At 32.0% G+C, this 23,997-nt stretch overlaps 1 protein-coding gene across 3 annotated transcripts in view; it reads left to right on the top strand.

Annotated features, from left to right (window-relative positions):
- LOC142974292 (neurotrimin-like) overlaps positions 1–23,997 on the top strand; it is a 100,748-nt gene that overhangs the window by 45,399 nt on the left and 31,352 nt on the right. For all 3 annotated transcript variants that reach the window (XM_076116529.1, XM_076116528.1, XM_076116527.1), the window contains exon 2: positions 3,161–3,434. In XM_076116529.1, coding sequence (XP_075972644.1) covers positions 3,356–3,434 — 79 coding nt within the window. In that variant the 5' untranslated portion in view covers positions 3,161–3,355. The remainder of the gene's footprint in view (positions 1–3,160; positions 3,435–23,997) is intronic.

The raw sequence follows: 23,997 nt of genomic DNA, 5'->3' as shown, positions 1-23,997 counted from the left end.
CTTAGAAATATACACATTTCCGCATAATAATATATATTTAGATTTTCGTTTACCGTTTATAAAAAGGGTAGTACGTCTATAATAATTTCCATAAATGACATTTTACCAACAATAAATACGAAATCGCCGACATCCTTCCATAAAGCTATCTATTCTTCACTCGCACCCTTATAAACAGACCATAAAAATGAGTATTGTATACAATAAAACCGTTTTATGTTGCCAAACCGTTTTCGAACAAATGTAATGCGATACATGTGATTATTTGATAGAAAGAAAGTAGTGGGTATTTTAATGGTTTCATAATATGAATAGGTAGGGCTTATTTTGTACACAGAAGTTTCCAGATGCGATAATGAAAAATTGAACTTACCTTGAGGTTAAGCCTCCTTGAGGCTTAGCCAATTACATCATTGGCGCAATTATTTGTCGGAAAATAAACAAATACGTAAGAAAATAAGTTCAAAGTAATCAAGAGGACCCCCGGGTCCAGTTGAAAACTTCTCTGGTCGCGTGTGGGCTCAATACTGAGCGGGTCCAGTTTCCGTAAGACTTTTCGTCTTCTTCTAAGCATCATACATAAGATTGATACATATACAACATTCTATCTGCTATGTTTCTATGGCTAAACCATAGGTTTTTTATATATACCATTTAGGTATGAACATATTAACAGATAATGGTGAAAATTTGCTGCTTCTTACAAAAAAATTAGACAGTTTAAATATACCATACACTTTATTTGTATTTTTTACACCAAACTAAAAGTTACGCAATTGTGAACCAAGAAATGGTACTAGAATTCTTAGAATAAGACACGTAGGATAAGCACGCTTTTAACTTGTTACAGTCAAGATAGTAGCACTAAGAATGCAAGGCAGCAGACAAAGTAGCAAACTTTTACCCGTAAAGAAAACCTTTTCCTGTAGAAATTACTCTTTGGAATAAAACGGTGGTGTGACCGCACATGTTAAGTATTCATTGTCAGTACGACTAAGGACGAATTTAGAAATATAATGTAGCCTCTAGGGATACCAAGCTAAATATTGTAGGGGAGTTTCGTATTGTGATAGCTACTTTTATGTGAGTGCAAACGACAACTGTTTTCATGTTTTGTTAATGGACATGATATAAAATAGACTTACTCATTTCATATTATTTACTAATGCTCGTAACTAAAATGAATCATACATTTTGATTAATTCCTGAGGACTATTTTAAAAGTCTATATAGTTGTAGTTAAACTTTATTCTTCGTATGTACCAATATTTCAATACCAATGTGCCTGACGAGAGGATAGGTATATCTTAAAGGTAAGCAAAAAGAAAAAAAACTTCTAAAACAACACATTTAACACCGTAATAGCAATATCTAACACAGAAAACTCGGCTCTATTTCAAATCACCTAAAAGCTAGTATTCAAAACGTTTAACAAAAGAAAAGGACACTAATTTTCGGAACCTATGGACGGTGAAGAAGATGGATAGCAACGCCTTTGTATCAGTCTTCACAAAATATCGCCAGCCGGGACTACGTCTGATAGTGATTGATTGTCAAATAATTGTAGCGATATGGGCCGAGGTGACAAATAGATAAATATTACTTGCCAAGAATTGTAAGGCTTTTGCACAGGTAATGTTTGGTGAGATCAGAAAATGTGCTTTAATGATACGTGGACAAATAATTGGGTCTTTGTATTCTAGTTATTTACGTTGATCATAATATTATTATGGCATGCTTTATTATAGCTTCATCAGGTTTTCAAAGATAGGTCAAATATTTACCAACTTTAAGAAAAAACATTTCGCTTTTTTAAATCTATACTATTAAGCTGCTGATTTATTAAGTTCTCAAATTTGTGTTTTATTATAGTTAAAATTTGCTCTTCAAGCGTACATACATAAAGAATAGAACAATATATTCTCATTAAAATAGTAAGATATCCATAATTGTTCATGATCCAATAAGTTTCAAATTATTTCATAAAAATCAAATCAGGTTTACCAAAATGAAAATGCATTATTAAATATTTTTTGTCTCCTTTTAACACTGTAAGTCTAACCACAGCCCATGAAAGTTCGAGTGAGTTGGTAAATTCCACCACAAGTTTAAGATTGAGCTGTCTTGTTTACAAGTATTTATGAGTGTGGCCACACATTTTTTACAAGTTTTCCCCGCGATCGCCATCCAGTGAGATTAAACTTGTCACGTTTAGTCGAAGTGGTGAGAATTTGGGCATGGTGTTTACGAAGCCTGTTTGTCAAAGCGATGGAATTAATTCCTGTGCAAGGAGAATATTTTGTTTACCATGATAATTAAGAAAAATAACTGATTGTATTTTGTTATCAAGGCGAGTAGTGGTACAGTCAGCTCTAAAAGTAGCTGGACAACTTCATATTCTCAAAATTTCTGTGTAACTTTAATAAATAATTGATCAAAATCAGTTCGAATCAAACATTTCAATCGATGGCAAATGTTTTTGTGTTGAAAATAACTATAATAGCCTCGATAAGACAACTTTTAGGCCATGCTTTCGTTAATGCGGAAAATGATTTTCTATTAATTTTCCAAAAATTGTTCGTCAATTTAAAAAAAAAACATTCACAAATTGCCAGGTTTTATTCTAAACGTGGCGAAGATTTAAATAAAAAAGAGTTACAGAACTCATTTACATTATAACACCGTAAGTTTTGTGGACGATGTAAAAACTTTACGATCTTCTAAGTGAATTTATGGGAACAATATCTTTTAGTTAAAGCGCTGTTTGGTTGTATTGATTGTGGTTTGTGTTTAGCATAGTTTTGGTAGACTTAAACTATCAAAGTTAAATATTTAATTTTACTTTCAGTCTTGTAAGTTAGCCAGTCAACTGAATTTTAAAATAAATTATTATTATATAGTTTTAATTACATAAAGCAGTATGTTCATAAGTAGTTATAATGCTATGTGTAAAAACACAATCTCTGAAATATGTGCTACAGAAATGTGCGATAGTTTGTTGCACCAACTTTTATAGCAGCCGGAACACAGTGAAGCAAATCATTCGTGATCTTTTTCAAGCTGTACAGAAATCTAAAATCCCTCGTATCGTTTGAACGAAACCGAACATTCTATAAAACCTAACAAATTGTTCTAACGAAAAACCTTTCTATCTTTCCAGATGTAACCAGCCCACATCTGTGCGGAACAACACGTACCAAGATAAATCCTGTTTGAAGAACGATGCCGATTAAAAAGTCGAATGTAGCACAAAGAACGATGAGTGTGCCGAAGGGTTTTTAGTGAGAAATTGTGAAAAATAGAAAGAGTGACGATGTCGGTAAAAGCCAGCGTTGGTTAAACAAAAAGTGGAAAAATGGCCTTCAAAGGATTCTGTGGGGAGGTGATCGGCTTTTTCCTGGCTGTGGCTTTTTGCATCATATGTCCGGAATATGGTGAGTGCTTTTGTTTTGAAATGTTGTGTACCTTTAGCGTATTTTGATAGGTCAACCTTATAGTATACACGCTACTGTTTTTTCTCGCAGTGGTATTCATATTTTATATTCTATTTTTCTAGCAAAAGAAAATATGAACTTCAAAATTTATTACAGGAATGACAGTTAAATGATTAGTATATTTCATATTTGTTTAGATGAATTATGTTTTGTCAGTCTTAAATTACGCTACAAACTTCTGATCTGAAAGATCCTCATAATAAATAACAACTACGTGTAAACATTCAACATTGACCTAATCTCTACATGATGCAGTAAATAATATAAATTCCTTTTACATTTCACGAATCCTTTCAATAAAATATTACAGCATAATTTTTATTTCCGTAAAAAAATCAAAGCAAACATACCCGCAAAAGTTGACTTTATCCTCAGACTTCAAAAGGCAACTCTTCATGTAAACTAAAGATCAGAAATGATAAGAGCATTAAACGCCCACATCATCTTTATTTCCTGTGGTAGTCCGCACGTCGCACCGTTGTCATCTCGAACAAAGAACGTCATGTTCTATCCAAACATTTACTTTGTATCTTCGCTTTTATCCTTTCCTGGTAAGCAGAGCGTCAAATTCCGACGGGATTTTTTGGTTTTCTAATTCTCTGAGTCGGACGTTTAACTGTTTCGGAAACAATGTAGTGAGAAAACGCAAACTGAATTTGTGAATAAATATTTTTTATTATTAAATTGTTTAGTTGCTAGGATATTATTACACTTCTTTAGACTGGTGTTAAAATAAAATAAAAAATAGAAAATGCTAAAAAATAAGTATGGACATGAAGGGATGTTAAAAATTAGGGGGGAATTAGGGATTTTGTTGATACTCCTGTCTAATCTGATTGGGTCTAGTTGTGAGACTTAAGTATTGCTACGTAGTTACAAGAATATTACAAAATTAAAAGTGGTAGATCAAGTAGTGTATAAAGTAAAGTAATTACTAAGAAATCTCTTTGTGATATAAAATGATCGGAATATTACGACTAATCTTTCCACTTGAACGACAATCTACCAAGAATCTAGTACTTATTAGATAGAATATTCAAGGATATTATAGACTTTTTCCACTTACAGTATCACAGAATTCTTCAGGGCTTATAAACTCAGAGATTTAGCGTCTCGACTTGATTATCTACCTTTATAAACCTGATATTAAAATTTTACCGACATTTTTATATTTTATCTTTCCATGCAAAGTGGTATAAAAGACAATATTTTCTTTAGAATTTTATGTTGAGTACACATTTCGTTTTGATGGGCTTACTTTAGCACTTCCTATTTAAAAAATCTGGAAATGTATAAAGTTTGGCTTCACTTTAATGGTATAAGGTCACAAATTTTATAATTCGTACCTTTAACACTTATTTAATATTAATTATGCGAAAATCTGTTTATCTGAATAATAAGATCTATTTTTAGTTTCATTATCTATTTTCTAGTCTCTCTAATATGATAACGTTTTCACGGCTATGCCGCTAAACTGATTTGGGTGAAATTTCGCTTGGACACAGTTACTATTGAAAACCGGGGATCAAGAAAGGCTATTATTTTATTCAATCTTTATATAGTGAAAGAAAACGCTAGTAAATAAATATATTATAAAAACTAAAATCACTTCTTGCTGAGACACAAAAAGCATTTATTTTACTCTTAATAGCACATTTCATATGTGCACAACGCTATAACTAAACCCTTACCCGACCTCAGTTGAGTTACAACACATAATACAGTATATTTATATCCCACTGTTCAAAAATATATTTACAGTACAAAAGTTTGAAATATTAAATGCCCATTGTAATATATTCAACCGAACACTGGTCCCTATTAAAGATTAATAGGATCCGGTTAATGGAGAATGGATTTGCATTGTATTCCAATAAAAGCAGAACATTTTTCGATTGAAATATGGGCGTGAAACAATTAATTATGAAGCTGGCTTATTACTATGAGCTGAAGCGAACATTTTAATATGTAATGTTTCATTGAATGGTAGTCGTGATTAAAACAACTTGTTAACGAGTATAGCTATTGACTTTTGTAGAGTATTGAGCAGTTATTTGCTTATGTTAAGAACATTAGACGGGATGAGGCGTCTCGTTCTGCTAAACTAGTGCCACGGAGACAAATAGTATGAAGGATTGTTGATTGTCGACTTTGACTTTTTCGTTTAATTAGAAATAATCAAAATTAAGGTAGGCCACTACCATCAAAAGTGTTAGAAAACATTGCTCAAAATTATGTTTTTTTATCAGTAGCGTACTTCTCTTCTCTCTCTCTCTACATTTGGTACAATCGAGTTTTACATTTAAAATGTGCTGCAAAAATAGATGTAGTACTGTAGTAGCGGGTGCTGATCATATTTTCATACCAAATTTTATCGATAGCTAGCCGGTTGCCGATAGTTGATATTGTTATAGAATCGAGCTGTAGTCGTAAGGATGATAATAATTAGTCAATAGAATGTCATCGTCTTGGAAACAAACCTTTTATTTAATCTTTCACACATAATTCATAAACACGGCTTATTTCAATTAAAACATCAACTTCTATATTAAGTTAAAACCTAATATAAATGTATATGAGTAACGCAAATAAAATATGCAATTGATTATTTGGGCAAAGAGCAGCGGGTGAAGGTTGTACGTGTTTAATAACGTAAAACTTCCGCAGGAACGACCACGGGCACCGGTTATGTAGGCCAATGCGAGAGCGAGAGAGCAATATAAAATTTATACGCATATTTCATACTTCACAAGCTGTGATGAATAAAAAATATTTGTTTCAAATACACGTTTTAGTACCTGTATCGTATTGATTTTTAGTTTTGGTACCTAATAGAATTCGTTACGCGCCGCAGCAGTCTTTGCATACATAATATCATGGCTTTTATACCCGAAAGTGTAGGCGGAGATGTATGAAATACACCTACGTTGTGCCATTAACAATGTGAGTCCCTCTAATGAAAATTTATATACATATAAGTCTTTATGTTTTACTTAATTTATGTTTATACTAAGTAAACGATTTACCTTGTCAGTTGCCTGAAAATTTTCTTGTAACAACAACTAACCTAATGTCCTTAAACCTAATATCGTACTAAATTATCATACCAACACAAGCCTTTGAACTGAAAAAATAATAAAGAAACAAATTTTCTTAATTGAAACAAGTGATACATTAATCATAGAATTTGTAATTATAAATTTAATTACAACAATTAAATACGCTTCATTTGTCATCAAGAGCTGGCACAATACAATTACAATCCTTATTGGTTTCATCCCAAATCTAAATAAGCGTCATTAAACATAAACTAATTCGTAACAAGTTATCCATTTACCACACGATATGATGATTATTTATTCAAACATAAGTATAGTTAACATTTCACAAATATTATAATTACTAGCTTTTACCCGCGACTTCGTCCGTAACCTGAATTTTCCCATCCCCATTTTCCCGAGGTAAAGAGTAGCCTATGTCCCTTCTCGGGTATCAAAATATCTCCATACCAAATTTCATGCAAATTGGTTCAGTAGTTTATCCGTGATTGAGTAACAGACAGACAGACAGGGTTACTTTCACATTTATAATATTAGTATGGATAATATTCACATAATAGCGCTAAAATAATATCAACCAGCGAGCGTTTTATATGGCTAAGGTGGTTGCCAGGCCACTTTTTAGCTTGGTATTTATCTTTTTAACAAAAATATTATCTTTTTAACATTAAACGCGCCATGCATGACGATCAGTAATGACGCTTATAACACGAATTTTAAATTCTCTTTCAGACCCCGCTCTACGTAACACAAACCGCTGCCTTAAGTAATCAGTTTTATTAAAACGTTTACGTACCAATGACTGTGCAAAACAAACAATAAACAAGCGAATATGGGCCCTCACGGCATTCACAAAGACTAACCAGCATCGCAAATTGTTCCCGAACCCAATTATAGTGGTCTGAGCCCAAAATTTTGCGAGGCCACACCGTGCGCCAAGTTTTAACAAATTTACCTAACCGAGACAAAACTAGTTTTGTTCGCAAACGCTTCAAAGCTTACAGGTATGCCGATTGAGTAAATAAATAGTTACGATATTGAATTTTTGTGGCTGGAATGTATAAGCGTTTGTGCCAGTGTTGATTGTTTTGTGGTGCTTTTGATTTGGAATAACAAACAAACTCGTAAATCACTGGAGTGCGTTCAAATATTGTTGAAAAATATGGTGCAAGTTATAGTAACTTGTACCATATTTTTGCGCGACTGCGCACGTATTGAAAGGTAAATAGTTTTGTTAAGACCTTTTTATACTCTAATTTTGTTCTAGCTTTAAACAGAGACAGAGAATGTTCTCGCATCTAGAAGAAAATTACGCCTTCTGTGTATTGTATTTTTGTCAGACAATCTTTTCAGCCTATAAAGAAAGATTTGCAATCTGCGTCAACAACGTCTTAAATCTAATTCTATGTATTTGTCAAACAAATTGAGCATCTGTTCAGTCAACAATGTATAAACCTACATAATCTTATTATAAATTACACGAGTATCGAAACTCCAACACAGCTTAAAAACTTTCCACTTCAACCAAAAACTCATTAATCAAAATCATATCAGTATCGTTCCAAACTAGTCAAGCAATAGATGTGTAGATGGCGATAGTGTACAAATAAGTTTCCATCTCATCGCCTGCCGTCATTAATACACCCCTCGAGGGGGTTCTACAAATTGCTTCAAGAGTACGGTACGATACACTCGATTTTTTTTCATCACAGTGATCAATCATGTTTCTAGTAAGAGAAAATTTACGATGGTTTTAAAAAGTAGACAGAAATTACATGTACGGGAAAAATAAACACGCGATACTATTGCTATCTATCGGGCGGATTCAAAAACTGTCTGGTACTTAAAATTTATTGAGAATGGCCCTCTATAGTTTTCATAATGTAACACTTAAAAGTAAACTGTAGTACTCTTTTTGCAACATTTTGGGAATATTTCATTATTACTGTTGTATATATATTTTTTAAATATCTAAGTTTTATGTTCTTCCTTTCTACCTATGATTCCGTCCACGTCAGCACGAAAAGCTCTTTATCAAGCAAATATAATTTTGCCCTCCAAAAGACGCAGTTCCGCAATAAAAATATAACAAAAATATATAAAGTTATTCATAATTGAGTCACGCGCGTAACCGGCAAAAGAGTTTGTGACTGCAGCCAGGGTTTATATGGCTGAAAGCCATTAACATTAAATATTAGATCTTATTTCGTTGTAATAAGATTGAAATTCGCTTGTGTGTTACAATAGAGATTTATTTGCTATTCAGCGCGAGTAGCCTTTGGACAACAATTAAACTGGAATGGAAATAAATATTTATGTAATACTTTACAGTTAAGTGAATTAACCCTCTTCTGTCGACGTGTTTATGCCTAACGATTTAATCTCGAGATGCGATTACAACACAATTTAATCAGCTTTTTTTATTACTATATTGAGAGTATTACTGCGACAACGATGTTTCCTTTATTTAACTTCCATAAAACTGCTAAAAGGCATCAATATTTTCAACATTTTCAATACTTTTTTAAGGTTGATGTATCTATTGATTTTTATTTACTGCAAAATAACACGCATAAAAATGATAAAAATGCTCCTAAAATAATTTCTCAGTCTAGAGTTGACAACTCTTAGATGGTAAAAAATGAAACGAATTATCATCAAACCAATCATTGTTATTAACTAAAATATATTTCAGTCAATTTAAAAAGCGAAAGCGAATTTCAGTAGGAAGGAAACACATTGTCAATTTTTCTTTTCCGTTTCAACCACCCTAACTGCGTAGGTTTCCCTCCCCTACAAAAGGGGGTCCTCAGTCATATACATACAAAGCACCTGACTAAAGGTACAATTAACAATTGTATCCACGTACGCCCGCTTAAGAGTTCTCAAGTTGAAATTAAGTCTTAGAATAATAATAGACTTAAGTGTCAGGTAACAGTCATAATTGTGAAACTTAGTTCACAACATGCATCATTAATGCGTTTAACGAGACAAAGTAATTATTAGAATGTTCTAAAATGGTGTATAATTTGCTGTAGTAGGTACTAAATATGTGAGGTAAAGTGTCTTTAAGAGACAATCTTTAAGACAGTTTATGACGCGATACAGGTACAATAATGGTTTTAGTCGTTAATGGGAGATTCTTTGAAGTAATTTCGCTTTAAAGTTAATATTTTTTTTGCAGGAAGCTATATCAACGAAGTTGTCATTATGCTTGATTTTAATTTAACAATCTTAATGCTACAATAATGCTTTCTTCGAAACAGACGTTACTTATTAGCTCTATTCATTAAGTCTTTTTTTTCGCAAGACATTTACCTTGCTTCGGAAAAGCGGTTGAAATTTCCATAACTAAATTGAAACCTGACATGAACTAAAGGCTTCGATATTTCTCATTACATCATTGATATTTCTATCACGAACAGAAATCTCGGAACAACAAAGATAGAATAACAATAGAAATCCAATTATCTTTTTCACAGAAACTTAAACAATATCAACAAAACAGCATAAATATTCAAATTACAGGCACAAAATTCTGAGGCAAATATTGGATCACATTTCCTCCTTCACTTTGTCGAGTAACAAAAGTATCAGAGAATTTTCACTGACATTCGTATGTTTTCACGACGCAACTTCGCGAAATGTCGACAGAACAAAAATAAAGTTGTGAATAAAATATTACATTGTTTGACCGCATCGCGTTCGCAGGGTTAGGCTTGCAGTTGACGTATTAAGTTATAAATAAGAAATGTTTGGAAGAAAACCCATTTACATTTTTGGGAATATTTTATGTGAGGGTTGAGTGTTCTTGGGTATAAATAAAGAAAGTTACTTGAGACTTTGCTTGTCACATGGACTGAGTTTGTAATGAGATGGCGCGTAGATTCTGTGTAAGACATTTTAGATTGTTGTAATAACTGTAGCAGGGTTTTTATTCAAACTAATAGGGCTACATCAGTTCATTCTTGACTTAAAAAACGAATTGTAAAAAATATTACTTAATATAAGCACACATTCGTTTTTAAAATTACGTTATGTAGACTCATAAAAACTTAGTTTGGCACCGTGAAGAGATATGAGTAATTATTATTGAATATCAATAATAGATTTTAGTTTAAAGATACTTAGAAAACGTATCGATACTATTATCATTTCATTATTCGTGACGTTTCTCCGACTTTCTGTTGTGAAGTATTTGCCACGTAAGTTAAGCTTAGTTTGAATAATACTCAGCCACTACTTAAGACAATACATAATACAAACTAGTTAAAGTAATTGCCCATTTCTATTCAAAAACATATTATAAAGCACAGATTCACCAAACAGTTAAAAAGAAAGATCTAATGACTATTTCTTTAATTCGCCGACCCATTAGTGACTGGCAACTTATTAAAGTGTCTAGACTAGGGAGAAATGTCCCGTTTTTAGATATATAGGCAGTTTCTCCGTTAATATAAGATAATAACTCAAGGGCCTCTCGCAAAGTTTTTATTAAAAGAACCTTCCACGGAAAAGATTTGTGTATCAAACGGGAACTTTGTATAAAATTATTTATCTATTTGACTTGACGTTTAAAAGTTTTAATTTGTTCGTGTCCTGTTATTATCGTCGTTTGAAGAGTTTGGTGACTCTTACACTGACTAATCTGTAAACAATTAGCAAGATTCAGTCATCTTTGATAAAGCCTGTCTAGGGTTATTGATGAATTTGGGATTGAACTAAATGTACCCTCCTCACTACGCGTCAAATGGTTCGATTTCATAGTTGCAAGTACATAGTCACCTTGTAATCACATTAAGAACTGTTGGAGATATTAGGCCATTAAAAAAATGCTATGTTTTTAGCTAAAAAAGTATGCACACAATTCTGAAAGAGCTATAATATAACTAATTAGTTACTTATAAACCGACTTAAAAAAAAAATTAAAATATCTCTAAAATACTTGACTGTAAAAGTACACTTATTTTCATCATTATAAAAATACTAGCCAGTCTTTCAAATATCAAATTAAATCAATTGTCTATTTATTCTCAAACTAGCTTTACCTTAAAGATACTGCTAGCTTACAAAAGAATAGAACTCCACAAGAACAACTCTAGATAATTTTGAAAAATAAATTAGGTAGGTATAAGCAAACTCGACTCTGCTATTAGGCTCATATTATTACAGCGTAGTTCTACTTGTTTGCATGTAGCGAACTAGCCTGCCTTTAATTATGCACAATGGTCGTCAGTAATACCGATGCCTTACACCCGTACGTGCACCCTTTATCTAGATGTACGTATGTTTATTAAGTTTATGTGATTACCTTGCAGTGGGACTTGAATGAGGCTATTTTAACTTACTATTGAGTATAATTGGTCTTGAGTTGGGTTAGAAAATAATGTGCTTTGTTCGTTTGAAGTAATGACTTGTAATTTTTAGTTATTTGTCTCTTAAATTACTAGTTAAATGTAGCATTTCCAGTCTAATGTCGCATGCGATACTGTCGGGTTTCACGTAAGTCATATTAAAATTTGTTGTAAAATATTGACGTCGCGAAAAATATGAATATATTTGATTACAATAAAATTTATAAACTTTTTATTATATACTAGCACAGTCATGCCCTTAATTTGAAATCTTAATCAAAATTATGAATTGCAACTAGAAATTATATAAATAGCTATGTAGCATCAACCTGCTTACGAAATTTAAGATTTCGTTTTAAATAAAGCCAGCAAGTCACTAACAAAACATAGCTTTGTTGTACATAAGACATACACAACACACATGCACTGATCTTTCTTGAGAACTACACAAAGTACATTCGTCCAACTTACATCAATATTGACCCACGTCCCATCTCAAACGTTGACCATGAACAATGCCAAAACATTACGACAAGCAAATTAGTTTTTCAAGCTTTGTGTAAAATTGTTTGAATTAGAAGCCCCATTGTAATAAACCCTTGGGGTAAGTAAACTGTTTTTGTAAGTTAAGTACAACACAACAATGAAACTAATTGTGTTTCAGTATAATTATGAGACGTTTAGTTTTGCGGTAGGTTTTGGAATGTTAGTTTTTAAATATTCATAGCGTGTGGGCTGAAATACTGTGTCTGAAATGGTTCGTGTTTGTGTAACGTGTAGTGGGACTGAAACTGAAATTATGTCGGATTTTGTTAAGCTTACATTGACAAGTAATTATTATTTATGGAAATTATTTGTGGCTTAAAATAATATTTTACGCATATACTGTTGTCCTAAAATGTGTTTATTAATAGTAGGCAAAATCACACCCCTTATTTATTTTGTTTTTCAAATGCTTTACATCAACAATAATATGAATTTTTGTTTCTGATATTATTCCATCAATTTAAAGAAGTTTGTAAAGAAAAAATGTAGTAGGTATTAAAAACACAAAATGCCCAGCATTCGATTAAAATTATGGACAGGATTATGACTTGACGACCTGTATCTCATTACAGAACTTAAACAGACAACCCGCTAATAAAATAGGCAAGACTACACGAATATACAGTACTTACCTATAAATAAATCGTATACACACCAGTAAATACCCGTGTTTGAATCCAAACATCTCACGACAGTTTCAAAGTCTACCACAAGATCGAACAAACTACAGACAACATACATAATATACATACAAGTCGTCCTTATACTGACACTTGAGCAATTAATCAACGTTCCCCAAAACCTCTTGAAATGTATTGACATTACAAGAGCGGGTCTTCAAAGATATCTAGTTGACTTTGGTTTGCTTCTAATGATTCGATTGACCTTTAGTTTGCCGATAGCTGGGAATTAATTATGTACTTTTTTGTACTTGTAATTGGGTTTTAGAAGATATTTTTGGACTTATGAATTTGGTTATAAGGTGGAAATTACTTTGAATGGTGTTGTAATTCTGATGGTATAGTCGTATTGTGTTTTTATTAATATTTCAGAATATTTATAGTCAGGTTTGCACGTCATCAAACAGAAAATCGTATTTAATTTTACCTATTAAATGAATGAATGGATGAATGAAAACATATCCAATCAAAACTTAATGAACTATAGAAAATTCCAACACGACCGTGTTAATGCTTTCATTAATTAAATCCAAGAGCGATTAATTAAGCAATAAAATGAAAAATTCTAAAAAAGTTTCCGCTTTTTTTTCCTCTCACATATTTTTGAGGCAAAAACAGTGGAAATGGAAGTCAATTTTTCACCAAGAAATCCTCTGTAACAAAAATTTATTTGTACCAAAATCCCTTAAATCTCTTGATATTGTAAAACCCCGGAATTTCGTTCGGGGAAATGTTGCAATCTTTTGGCGTAATCCCAGTTTATAGGTCAAGTCTAACCACAAAATAACGCGGCTTATGCTAAAGTTGTTGACGTAATAGGTTCGGGCGGCATGGCCAATTTGAACTTTTATTGATTCATTTATGTACTTCTGTCCTAATAATTAAATGTATTATTTAACACAGCGACAGTTTGTACTGTTTTGATATTCCGTTTGTATTGGGAATTAAGTTGTGAAGGGCGATTTTCTACTACCATCGACTATTGGAAACCGGCAAGCTACCTATCGCAAAATGTTGTACGCAATTCTGATCAGCGCCTGTAGCATGCGCCGGAAAAGCAAATTTTGCAGTACATTTTAAATGTCAAACTGTAGATAGTACCGACTGTAAAGCTGAGATACCTGTAAAGCTGCACAAAGTCGATAATGTTACATTTTATTCCAAGTTACTCGCATTATATGTTTATACTTATTATGTATTTAAAAGCTCTTTAAATAAAACTTTTTTGAAAAATAACTTAGGTATCGTGTACAGACTAGAATACCAAAATATCGACTAGATATCTAATTCGCGCTAAAGCGCTGACAACATGAGCATTGAATAATAAATTAATTACAGGGTTTCAAGAAATTGCCGTTGTGGTTACCAAAGAATCAGTCAATACTTGTGATGAATTCTTTACAATTCGAATGATACCTTAAAATGTCCCTTCTTTGTCAATACTGTTTAAAAATAAGGACTAAATTAAGATACCATTTATGTATAATGATATTAAATATTGATCAGCGCTTCAAAAGTATACGAATTGATATATTTTCAATATAAATTACTTTAAGTAATTGACTTAGCAGTACTAAAATTAGCCGGTATTGGTTAGCATTAATGCTACTGATTTTAAAAATGCTTCAGTGTATTTGTTGTTCTTTACAAAGATTGAACGAATAAATTTTCTATCCAGCGAAACAATAAAATAGCAGAACTCTAAACACCTTCAACAATTTACAGCCGAACAATAAATTTACACTACTTTCAAACGTCTAAGCTTGATTTACTGCTACTCTTGCAACCATTCTAAAAATCGATTTTCGGACACCGTTCTAAAGACCCTAAAGACTAGAGACTCTAAAGCGTTATTAGGAACTAAAAACGTACTCGGAAAGTCCGGGTGTAAAATTTCCTCTTCAGTATAAGGTGGGATTATAGATCCCCTGGGAACTTGCCCATTCGTTGAAACGGGGAACGTGCATTGGGCTCAAAGCATCCGGGATCACTACCTAAGCTCTGCTTGAAAAATTAAAAGAACGAGTATATATTCTTTTCGTATTTTTACCGGACTGGAAAATAATTGTTTGGGGAATTTGTAAATTTCTGTTCGATTTGGGACGTTGCTTAAATTGTGAGGTGTTTTGAAATGGACGGCGTGTACACGTTTGTTTCGAAATAGTTCCAGATAAAGGCATTTTGATAATTTTACTTTACAGTGTAAAGTTTAAGGGTATTTTTATTAAGTTAAAGTGATTGTAAATCACATTGTTATTGCTATACCAACAAAAAATAACGAGTTCATAAATAAAATAAATTGAAATAACCTTTTACAATTTCAACACAATACAAAAACAAGCATTTAAATACATTATAAATGAGACCTACATAGCCAAAGATAATAAAATTTAACCAATTACGCAACCACGAATAACATTACCACATCAATTCAAACTTTATCAGAGCGCTTTAAAATCGGGACCCATTTAGTTTTAGATATAAGATAGTATACACAAAACTCGTTAGTAAAAAGTCATTGAGCGTCGAAGGGCGTGTAAGGACAAATAATTACGTATGCCCTTTGAGACAGATTATGTTCAAACTCGGTACACCCATTTATGACTCGAGGGAGGCATTTAAGTCATTGAGGTTATAGCCTCTAGAGGAAAACTTGAGTTTGACTACCCAAGAGACTTGGTAGATTGTAATATGTCTCATAATTAAGGGCAGGAGATTATGAATTAACGGTTTGTACCAAATCCTAGCACGGTGTGTCTGTCGATCGATTTGGCGAAGAGAAATTTCGTACCGCTACTAAGGTGACTATTGAGTATCTGCGCAGTCGCTATATGGACAATTTACAGAAGATTTTTTTTGAGAATTGTCGTTCAGTGATTATTGTAATTGATTGCATAGATTGTTTGACTCAGTATATAAGTCTCATAAGAAACATGTACTTTAAAAACACTGTTAAATTTTGATCCCTACATCAAACTCGTGACAAATTATATTAATCCCACTTTCCCTACAAATAAAAATGTTATTATAATAAATTATTATATGTGAAAGACAGTTTTTCCAAATACAGTTCAAAAACAAGAATATACAGCTCGGATTTTCTTCTCCGTTTATTTGGCAGAAAGGGGTCAAAATTATCGCTTCCGCACATATCATATTATACAAATATCATCATTATCCTTGACTTTTCCCAAATGTGTTGGGGTTGGCCTCTCGTATCACTTGCATAGGCCCGTCTACCCCTTAGGGTTGAAAAATAAAAATGTAGGTTAAAGGTTCCGTTTGAAAATAATGGTTTGTTTACAAAATCACGAACAAATACGTATTGAAAGCACTTTGAAATTCAATATTTTATTGAAGTATTGTGATTCCTGTATGAATAAAAGTATTTCATTGATGTATGACTAAAGATGATGATTAATTAATTAATTGTCTTGTTAAGGACTAAATATTTTTCAAATTCGGAAAATTATTTTTGACAATTTTTTTTGTAAGTTACGGAAGATGCGTTTTGGTGAGGAAAACCAAAATAACTGCGAAGAAAAAGTAAAAAAAATACATGTAAGCGCGGGTCTGCTAGTATAATTATGTTCTTAATGTATTTAAGGATAGAATAGGTATATATAGTTGCTTTTGCGCTATATATTACTTTAGATTACCTTATAGCGTTAAGCTCAAAATTATGTTCCCGTAATAAAGTATATCCATGAATGTTAAAGCCCTTTAATCATAGTATGACTAACTCCCACGAGACTGAATTTGAAAACCAAAGCAAACTTATACTAGCCCAGCTTTGACCAATATTAGTTAAATAACTTCTACCGTTTGAGGCCACAACATGTTCTCGATAAATATAATTAAGGCCGAACTGAAATACGAGCCAATAAGCGCACGCAATTTCACGATTATACGATCGTCGAACGTATGAGTTTAACCGGTATTACCCGGCCTCATTGGTCAAGTGGTAATAAACACGACTTAGGGTTAACTGTTCTGAATTCCTACAGCCCATTCGAACAAAAATTGGCCATCAATTACCTATTTTGTACAACTGAATGTTTCAGTTAAAAGCGTAAATCATTTTGCTATTAAACTTCTTATATCAAAACAGAAGGATGATAAATCGAAGATGACAGATGGTCCATTTACTATTGACTATCAGTAACGCGTATCTCTACAATCAGTACTATCTAGTATCGAGAAAACGAAATTATAAATTTTCTGCAAAAATAGTTCTTATTGTGCCCGCTAGAGGCGGTGATCACTTTTTTCATGCAAAATGTCTCGATAGCTAGCCAGTTGTCGATAGTCGAAAATCGCACTATAGCATTATTACATTAATATATAATAATAATATGTATTATATAATATATCTAATAAATTTATATGAAAATTGCGACAACTCTCCTCGTAGGATCGTGTTATATAAAAAATTCAAAGCTAACCTAGGGGAATAGCGACATAATATGTACTTCCATTTACTAAATTATATTTTACATTTTAGTATATTTGAGTTTAATTGTTCGAAACTCTGTCCCAACTTTTACAAGGTACTTTCACAACGATTTTACCGACTATTATATTATTACGGTACTGAGCCAGTGTAATAATTACTGTGTTATTAACTTCTAGAACTTTCCTTATTACTAACGTAAATGGTAGAAGCTGTACATGCAATTGTAAAATAAATAAGTATTTTACTTTGTGATCGTGTTCAAAGTTAAAAGAAATGAAAATACGAATTGATATTATGCCAACGTTTCCTTGAAGTGGTCCGCAATGGGGTGTTGCGAACTTTTGCTAAAACAACATTTGAACAGAAGTTCTTAACTAGGACATACAAAATGCATACGTATGCACATACAGTCACGCCTTTTACCTAAAGCAGTAGGCAGAGATCGGAAAACGCCATTTGTAATACAAACTTCTCTTACTTGCCATAAAGGACACTAGAAATGTCAGTAAAATATGTCACACACACGATTAAAATGCATTTTCCTTTATTAAGCATGTTTGCTTGATATTTATTGCCAGGTCTATTCGTGAAAGCATAGCTGATCAGCCTATGTCCAGCAGCGGGATACATAAAGTTCTAACAAAAATACTTAGACTACTTCAAAATTACTAATTGTAACATACGTTACTGTTTTAATGCAAAAACTACGAGACATCATAACAACATAATTATAACAACAGCTCCCAAATAAGCTTCACGGAGTCCTCAAAAAGCATGAAATATAAAAACATAGCAGTATAAATACTAGTTTATAAATACATGCCTTTCAAAATACCATGACAAAAACTTCCACAATGATCAGGTTACGAAAAAAAAACAATATCAGCAGCTTGTGAAAGCGAACCACGAGAAATAGGTTAAGGACCTTTAAGCGATTGGAAGGGAATATACATACATACATACATAAACTACACTATAACCCTTTATAAGTTTCGTTTGAATTTGTTTTTAGTTGAGCTTTGATATGCAATCCAATACCCATAGTTTATTGAAAGGTTTTCGACAATATTGTTTAAAAGCGGATAGTTGCTAGAATCAAAAGTTCTCTGTATATTTTTTACGGTTTTGTGAATAGCAAAAATTGTACTTTAGAGTATTGAGTATTTTATGTACTTTTTGGTCGTATAAAGCAAGTTATATAGATAACTAAACTAAAGCAAGTTATATAGACCCGACAAACTTGAATTAGTTTTTCTATAATTAGCCGTTTACGTATGTGCCAAACATTATCCAAATAATGAAATTGCATTGAGAAAAAAAGGCTTTTTATTTCTCTGATTAAAGTTATTAAAAATTGAATAGTTTATTCCACCTTATTACTTTATTATTTCAGTTTAACAAACAAGACGTTACGTTTAGCTTTAAATCTACAAACAGAGCTATTTACTTAGCTCTATTAAAACTCACTTTGTAGTTTTACTTAGAAAGTATTTTACAAAAATATGACTTATTTTTCCAGCAAAGTTATAAAGCAATTGATGCAATTACGCCGGCAAACAGTTTACTTAGCCGATCAATGCGGTTAAGTAAGCATTTATAATTCTAATAAAAACCCCTTAGCGTTCAAAGTAAACTCATATAGAGAAGGTTCGTTCATTTATTGAAGATAAACAAAGAAACTAGGCCGAAGTAGGATAGCCACGACTTGAGATTTTTCAGGACTTTTAATAAAATAGTCCAGTTTGGTTTCTATATAAATTTGAGTAGCGTACTTTCATTTATGCAATGTTTTAAACAGTAGACTTCGATATGATGACATAATACATTAAGCAACAACTAGACAACAAATTGTTCAAATGTTAATTATATCAGAATCCAAATATTATTAAACCGTCAAACAATCATAACCATAGTAATCAAATTAAAACAAATCAATAACATGTATTAAAAAGAACTAAGCGGTTGAAATAGAAAACCGAACTTACTACGCCGATAAACAAACGCGGGTTTGTTAGTTAAATAATTATTGGCCAATCCGTTAAGAATAGCTTTATAGTATGACCTAAGTAATAATAAGTGAAAATGACTCAACATTTTAAAGTAATAAACCATTTCCATTATCTCAATCACTCACTTGGACACAATCGACATATAAACAAACACACAATTTATCAACCGAACAAACGATGCTTTTGCATGTTCTTCATCATTACAAGTTACTTGTTGATGGTTTAAAATATTTTTCTTATGTCACAATGTTGGGTTGCTGTGAAAAAATATTGTTTTGTAGGTTCTTTATAAGATATATTAAATTATGTTTTTTATGAAGTGGTTATGCACATTACAAATGAAAAAAAACCTTATAAAACAAATAGTATCAGTATTTGAAGTCGAAGAATTTAGAATTATAATAAAAAATAGGTAACACTGAAAATCTAAAAATAAATAGATATAAGTTACTTAAATTCGCATAGTACTCGTAACCGGTGGTCCTGTATGACAAGTACTTATGATGTGAATAAAGCAAGGGAAAGTGGCATTCTTTAGTCTCTGGCTAGGTCATGGGAACAACGTTATTTTATGTATATACCTACTTATGTAATTCCTATTATAAGTAGGTTTATAAATGAAATACTAGCTGCCCGGCAAACGTCGCTTTGCCATATAAAAAAAATAGTGTCACTAAGGTGTATGAAAAATAGATGTTGGCCGATTCTCACACCTAGTCAATATGCTCACAAAATATCATGAGAATCGGTCAAGCCGTTTCGGAGGAGTACGGTAACGAAAACTGTGACGCTAGAATTTTTGTATATTCGATATAAAACGTTTCGAGTCCTCAAAGATTCAATCTCATATGCACCCTATTTGAAGCTCACCCTATTAGAAGCGTCAACAAAACGCTCAAACTTGCACAGTTTACTTGTGCGTTATTTACTCAAATTTCGCACTAAACGCATCTAATGACTTGCAAATATGTACAAATGTAATGTTTATGAGTATTTTTTTAAGAAAACAGTTTCTATAAACTGCTTTTTAAGTGCGTTCTACTTGTGTCTTAATTTTTAAACAGTGTTTTTACCGTATCCATGATTATAAATTAAATTTTATAATTGAAAAGAGATTAGTTTAGCCTTTAGCTATAATAATTGGGAGCTAAGGTTGAAAATGTTTAACATATTTATTTGTTCTCATGAATTTCAAAGTTATACGGCAGTCGAGACTCTAATGTAAACCATTTTTAGTAGGTGTCATTAGTATCGTATATTACATAACTGATTACACGTTAGAAGTCTTATACGATTCCAAGAATAAATGCGTTATCTAACACCAACATTTGTACCACATATTATTATTATAACGTAATTCCTAGAAATCAAAACCTTAGTAGAGTTAACAGGGACAATTACAGAAATACTCAAACTAGCTCCAATATAGATGTTATACGTAACTCGGGTCGGATTATAAGAGATAATTGAGTTCGCCCTCAACTTGTTTGAGTGTGTTATCAAATAGGCGAATGTAAGTGTAATTTGTGAGCAAAAACTAATTTGCTGAAGTTAGCTTTAATGTTCGTAGATTATATCAAATTGGAGTGGGAAGATCGGGAGTTTAATGTCGGATTTTAGACGTACGGTTTTATTTCCTAAGGCGGAATTTATATGAATGTTCTTAGAAAGATTATTCAGTTATATTACACCTACACATTGAGTTTTGTGGAACCTTAGATGTTGAAGCTAGCGCCATCTGTGTAACAGCGCTATAACTATAAGAAAATTGTGTACTTGCTGTTTTCATTTAACACTGCTATTACTAAGAATACACCTTGTACTTAACAATGTAATATGTGGAAAGACTAAACTAACGAAAACATACTTATAAATAGACATAAATTAGAACTGTACTACGTAAAGTTTCCTTTCTTCTAAAATGCCAAAAACTACACAGTCCTTTTGTATGACGCAAAACGAATTTTCGTTTTAATTCTAAGTTGATCTTAGTCTACAAAAAACGTCTGTTACGTCAACCCAGACTCCAAAACACCCACGTCTTTAAACGACCTTTTGTCAGAAGTATAATTCAATGTAATAAAAAGATGAAAAATAATTTCTGAACCATTTATTCGAAGTCATTAATATGTTAAAATTTTATCGCCGATTGAGTTTTACAAGTGGGCGTAGTTTTCTGAACTTCGATAAAGATTAAAGAAGCTTTTATAACGCCTACTAAGACATGATTCAATCTATTTTTGAACGAAACTTATCAAATGTTTTAATCGCGATATCGATTTACAGATTATAATGATGAAATAAGCCTCCTATCAGTGTTAAAATATGGCAAAAGGTGATTTTAAGGAATTAGTTCCATTTCAATACAATTTTTAATTAGCCGAAATATTTTTGCTATACTAATCGCTAATATTGGTAAATTTACTACATAAGAGTCTATACAAATCTTTACTTTCTTAAGAATGTATCTATATTTTACTATATAATTTGATCAAGCAAATGGTAATTGAATGTTTAAATAAAGGTTAACCTTCAATAAGGTCGAATGCAATTAATTACTGGAATTAATTAATATTTGTTATTGATGTAAAATTCGACTTTGCATCAACCTTTACACGACCACGAAATTTTGATATTGTCGTATCGAATAATTGACATTTGGATGACATTTCAAATCAATGTATAACACACCTCCTCGCTTTACGCAATTTTTTAAACAAAAGTTGATAGAACTTGTGACCATTAACTCGATTTACAGCCGCGATTTATAGCCGAAAACCGGCTAAGTATCGAGAAATTTTGCACGAAAATATCAGCTCCTCTAGCGGTCTCTGTGGAAACTATTTTGACAGTACATTTTAATTGGCAAACACTCTATACTGGACAGTACCGACTGTAGAGAATTGCGCTGCATGAAACGGAATTCTGTAGCTGAAATTAGGTATCGAAGGTTACTTATTTAAAAGGCAATATTCGAACTATATATTATACTTTCATGAAAAACACGGGATTACAGGAATAAACGTGCTGAGTTTTTAAAAAATATGTAGGTAGTATTATTTCAATTTTCATCACGTTTGTAGTATTGTAGTGATACTTATATAAAAGGCAGTTTAAACTTTTATTTGTTGGTATATTTCTAACGAACAAAGAAAAGTATCCGTGATCGTAGTTTCGAATTCCACATACAATTTTCATCGTGTTCGTAAAAAGTAGTTCAAAATGCTCACGTATTCGACAATTACTGTGTAATTTGAAAGTAAATATGCAGTTGATATTCAGTTCTCAACTCAATTACCATTTGGAATTATAACATGGAGGTTTAGTATTCTCGAACTAATATGCAATGTGAAATTTAAATGTTTAATAATTACGTAGACGACACGATAGGGTTAGGTAAATGATTATTGTAATATAGTTGTAAGTTATTATAAAGTATTAGAAATACTTTTCACTGAGAAATATTGTTGATATTGCGGTAGGCCTTGCTTCATTATCAAATAAAGGCATTAGCCACAAGCTAAAAAAGGGTCAAATATCAAAATGCTAAAGCATACATTTTTCATTATTATTATCACTAAGTAATGGCTCAACGAAACTTTACATAGGTACTAAAGTCATTTACACATCTTCCAATTGATGTAGATTTCTCTCTAACAGCGAACCTGATAGTTCCAAAGATCATTTCCTTTCACCTTTACGTTCCAATCAAAGGTGCGAGATTTGATTGGCGCGAGAACGTGTGAACGCTAGTGTATACCTCGCTTAAGTAGGTCGCAAGGCTGTTTGCAGACTCAAAGTTATTTTCGTTCTAACGAGCTATCGGCCTTCATGGGAAAACGGGTAATTGCGCATTTTCATATTCGAGTTTATAGGCTTTACTGACATTGCTTGACAGGTTTTTTATGTTATTATTTTTCCAATATTGCATTGAGGGGAATCTTCTTTTAGTGTGTAATGTGATTTTTGTCATTTTAGATTATTTTTTAAGTAAGTTTGATTTAAAGTGAGTTTAAGAAATGATCTCTTAGAGACAAAAATTAAAGACTTCTTTTTTCATACGTTTGGTTTCGTTACTTTTTTATCTGCTTGGCTTTGGTTGCTAGTAACTTGTAGTATGAAGTGTCATTCGAAATTAATTTCGAGGAACCAAATAAAGAGTATATAATTTAAATGTAAATATTTTTTTTAAATAAAATCCATTTGAATATGCACTGAAATGTAATATTGACTACCGAATTTAATTGGGATTACAACACATTACTGATAATTCCAAAAATGGTTTGCTTTGAGTGTTTAAAACTGAACAACAGTAAATAAAATTTGGTTCTAGGAACCAGCGAAATTGCCTTCATATTAAAATATATTGTTTCGTCATTATTCTGTTTTGATAAACTCA

This window comes from Anticarsia gemmatalis, chromosome 7 (genome assembly GCF_050436995.1).
Source record: "Anticarsia gemmatalis isolate Benzon Research Colony breed Stoneville strain chromosome 7, ilAntGemm2 primary, whole genome shotgun sequence".
Lineage (NCBI taxonomy): Eukaryota > Metazoa > Arthropoda > Insecta > Lepidoptera > Erebidae > Anticarsia > Anticarsia gemmatalis.
This window is presented reverse-complemented; position numbering and strand designations above follow the sequence as displayed.